The sequence below is a fragment of the Asparagus officinalis genome, chromosome 5 (genome assembly GCF_001876935.1).
Source record: "Asparagus officinalis chromosome 5, Aspof.V1, whole genome shotgun sequence".
In the NCBI taxonomy this organism is placed as follows: Eukaryota; Viridiplantae; Streptophyta; class Magnoliopsida; order Asparagales; family Asparagaceae; genus Asparagus; species Asparagus officinalis.
The window spans coordinates 62,077,757-62,080,916 of NC_033798.1; the positions used below are offsets into that span (position 1 = coordinate 62,077,757).

At 34.6% G+C, this 3,160-nt stretch overlaps 1 protein-coding gene across 1 annotated transcript in view; it reads right to left on the bottom strand.

The window, feature by feature from the left end:
* Nucleotides 1-859, bottom strand: part of LOC109841916 — a 4,464-nt gene extending 3,605 nt beyond the window's left edge. The window contains exons 1-2 of the mRNA XM_020410839.1: nt 579-859; nt 379-511 (exon numbers count right to left, since the gene is read on the bottom strand). Coding sequence (XP_020266428.1) covers nt 379-511; nt 579-795 — 350 coding nt within the window. The 5' untranslated portion in view covers nt 796-859. The remainder of the gene's footprint in view (nt 1-378; nt 512-578) is intronic.

Consider the following 3,160-nt stretch of genomic DNA (forward strand, 5'->3'; position numbering starts at 1 on the left):
CACCACCACCAAAAAAACAAAACAAAACAAAACAATAAAAAAAGGGCTTTGTGAAAATAAATGAATAGGGAGTAGCAATTCGAAACCAACATGCCAAGATCTCGGGCGTATCATCAAAACTATCCCAAAATCTCATCTTATTGAAACTAATTTGCAAGAATTATATCTAAGATAACAGTTCCATCGTTCACACTCATCATCCATGAGACTAATTGATGAAATAAAGAAAAACTAAGACGCACCCACACCATCGAGCCATCCCAAAATCCCATATTTGAATATGATAAGCAACTAAAGACCTCAACTCAGCAAACTAACAAGTACCCACGTCCCAAAACCCCACCTTTTAGTCAAAATAAACCACAAAAATAAATTTATTTATTTTTACCTGCGGAAGAACCCACGAGCACAACCCCAGCGGGGTTCAAATTCTCCTTGACCCACTTGCAAACAGCAATCACGTCCTGGACCTCCGAGAACCCGGTGAGGGAGGCTCTGCCGGAGGATCGGCCTGCCCCTCTGGTGTCAAAGGTGACAGCTTTGAAACCCGGTGAGGGAGGCTCTGCCGGAGGATCGGCCTGCCCCTCTGGTGTCAAAGGTGACAGCTTTGAAGCCTCTCTCTGCTAATCCCATGGCGGTTCCCCTGAGGAGCCCCTGGGACCCACCCAGGAGAGTGAAGGGGTGCACCATGACGATGACTGTGTTGGGCTTGGGATCATCGACATCGCTTTGGGGATTGAAGAGGAGAACGTGGAGCTTTACTCCGTCGCTGGTCTCCACAGTTGTTGATTCCATTGATTGAGAGGGAGAGAGAGAGAGAGAGGGAGCAAGCGAGGTTTGGTATGGTATGATTGAAGTTAAGCTCGCGAGTACGGTTTAATTTATTTTTTATTACTATTTCCATCTAAAATCCTTAACCATGATTAAGTTAGAACTGATTATGACTAAAAAGTTACCAAAATACCCTCTGTATCTATTTATTGTCCTTGCTCTTCATCCTCTCTTTATTTTAAAACTTGCATGATGTACACGCAAAGCACATAGATAATTTTTTTTCATGCTACAGTAATCATGTTTTTAAATGTTGCAGTAAGAATTTTTTGAATTGCTACAATATCCTGTGTTTTTTAAATTATTACAGTATACCCGTGCTACAATATTAATTCTATAGTATTTTCAAAAAACGCTATAGTTCTCGCCTCTGTTACAGTAATTTTTCTTTTAAAATGTTACAGTATCCCGTGCTTTACAATAATAATGCTGCAATAATATTTACTGTAGTATGAACAGTGAATCTTGGATTCTCCCATCTATATAGAGAAGTAGATAAACTAAAAAAAAAAGGCATACCATCACAACGTTCGTCTCTCTCCTATAGGTGTCAAGCTCATTTCCATAATATAAAAAAAAACACTTAATCTCAGCCAAAACCAAGCAAATGTCACTATCCTTTACTAAGAAGTTAAACTTAACAAAATATTCATCTTTATTTTTAATTCTATTTAATCACATGGACGAAAATCAACATACTAATGAAATTGAAGAAACTAATATCAAACTATAAATATTTGAGGGACTAGTACAAAATATGGATAATATAAAAACCTCTTAGTCAATTGATTATTTTGAACTAATAATTAGGCCGCTTGACTCGCGGATTTGAAACAAATCTACAGATAATGTGTTAGAAAATGGAACCTTCTAGAGATTTTTTTTGTCAAAACGAAAATCTGCTGAGAAAATCTTCTGCTTGGTTTTGGAAATTTGGGGAGTGGAATAGGGCATGCCAGCTAAGATATATTGTAATGGTTAACTTGGTCAGAAATCTTGGTAAAATGTAGAGATTTAAGGAAGATTTGTACAATGGGGGTTGCAACTTGAAAATAGAAAACAAATCATTAAAGATCCAAAATTAAGAATTCGAGTGGAGAAAATTCGAGTTACCAGAGAATTCGTGAAGAAGAAATTTTTAGGTTCATTATTTTAATATTTTGATTTAATTTTAATTACCAATTACATTTTTTTTTTAAATTTTGAGTATGACAAGTGTGGATTTTAATGAGATGATGCGCTCAGTTTTAATGAGCATTCATGTTTCATTTATCTATATGATTTTATTATATCAATTTGATTTATTTTCAGTTTAGTTTTGGTATTGATGAATTTGTCTCAAGTTATTTTATTTTTCAAATAATTTTTTTTTTCGAAAATATATGTGATATTAATCATATATTATTCCAACAAATATGCATAAAAATAGAAAATAAATGATTAAATGATGACGAATGTAGAAAAAAAAGATTAAACAAGAAAACGGTATGAAACTCATGCAATATTTGCATAAGATGTTATTAAGTTTTATGGTTATGTTTACATTAAAGGAGTAAAACCAAAGTTACTGACACAAGTGTAATGTTAGTTTTCAATTTAGATTACTTAAGTATGGACATTATTTAATTACATCTTATTACAGTTAATTTTCCAGTTTATGATAGTTTTATGGCAAAATTGGGAGATCAAACCTAATAAATAAATTTAAATTTATGTTACTTTTATTGCAAACCAAAACAGATTCACATGAAGATTGAAGGTCAAAATTGTGGGGGCTCGCACGAGCATAATTATCTAATTGTGGTTATTATTTATTTTTGATACAAGCAGATATTATCGGACTTGCTCAAGCACTACATCTAATATTTATAGTAAATTATGATTTAATATGATTGTGATGTGATAGGGAGTAAATAATATCAAAGTTGCAAGTGCACAACTTTTAAGTTATAATATAAACGATTGTCAAATCCCACGAGGAAGGTGTTTTAGGAATTAATCCAAATTTGATTTTCTAAGACGTGTGTGTTGTGCGCAGCGGAAATTTCGGCAGAGTTTCTGGTGCACAATAAGAGAGAAAGATCGATAAGAATTCTTGTTTCTCAAAGGGAACAAGAATCTGAAGCCTAATATCTCATCAAAGTGGGATATTAGTTCTTCCTCTCGTCAGCTCTAGGACTGCGCGTCGAGGGATCCTAATAACTATTACAATGGCCACAAACTCAAACAAACTAATTTTACGTGGTTCGGCAAACTGCCTACGTCCACGGGGCAAGGAGGGGGGGGGGGTCTACTAATAGAGGGAGAGAATACAACTAGGGTTTACAAT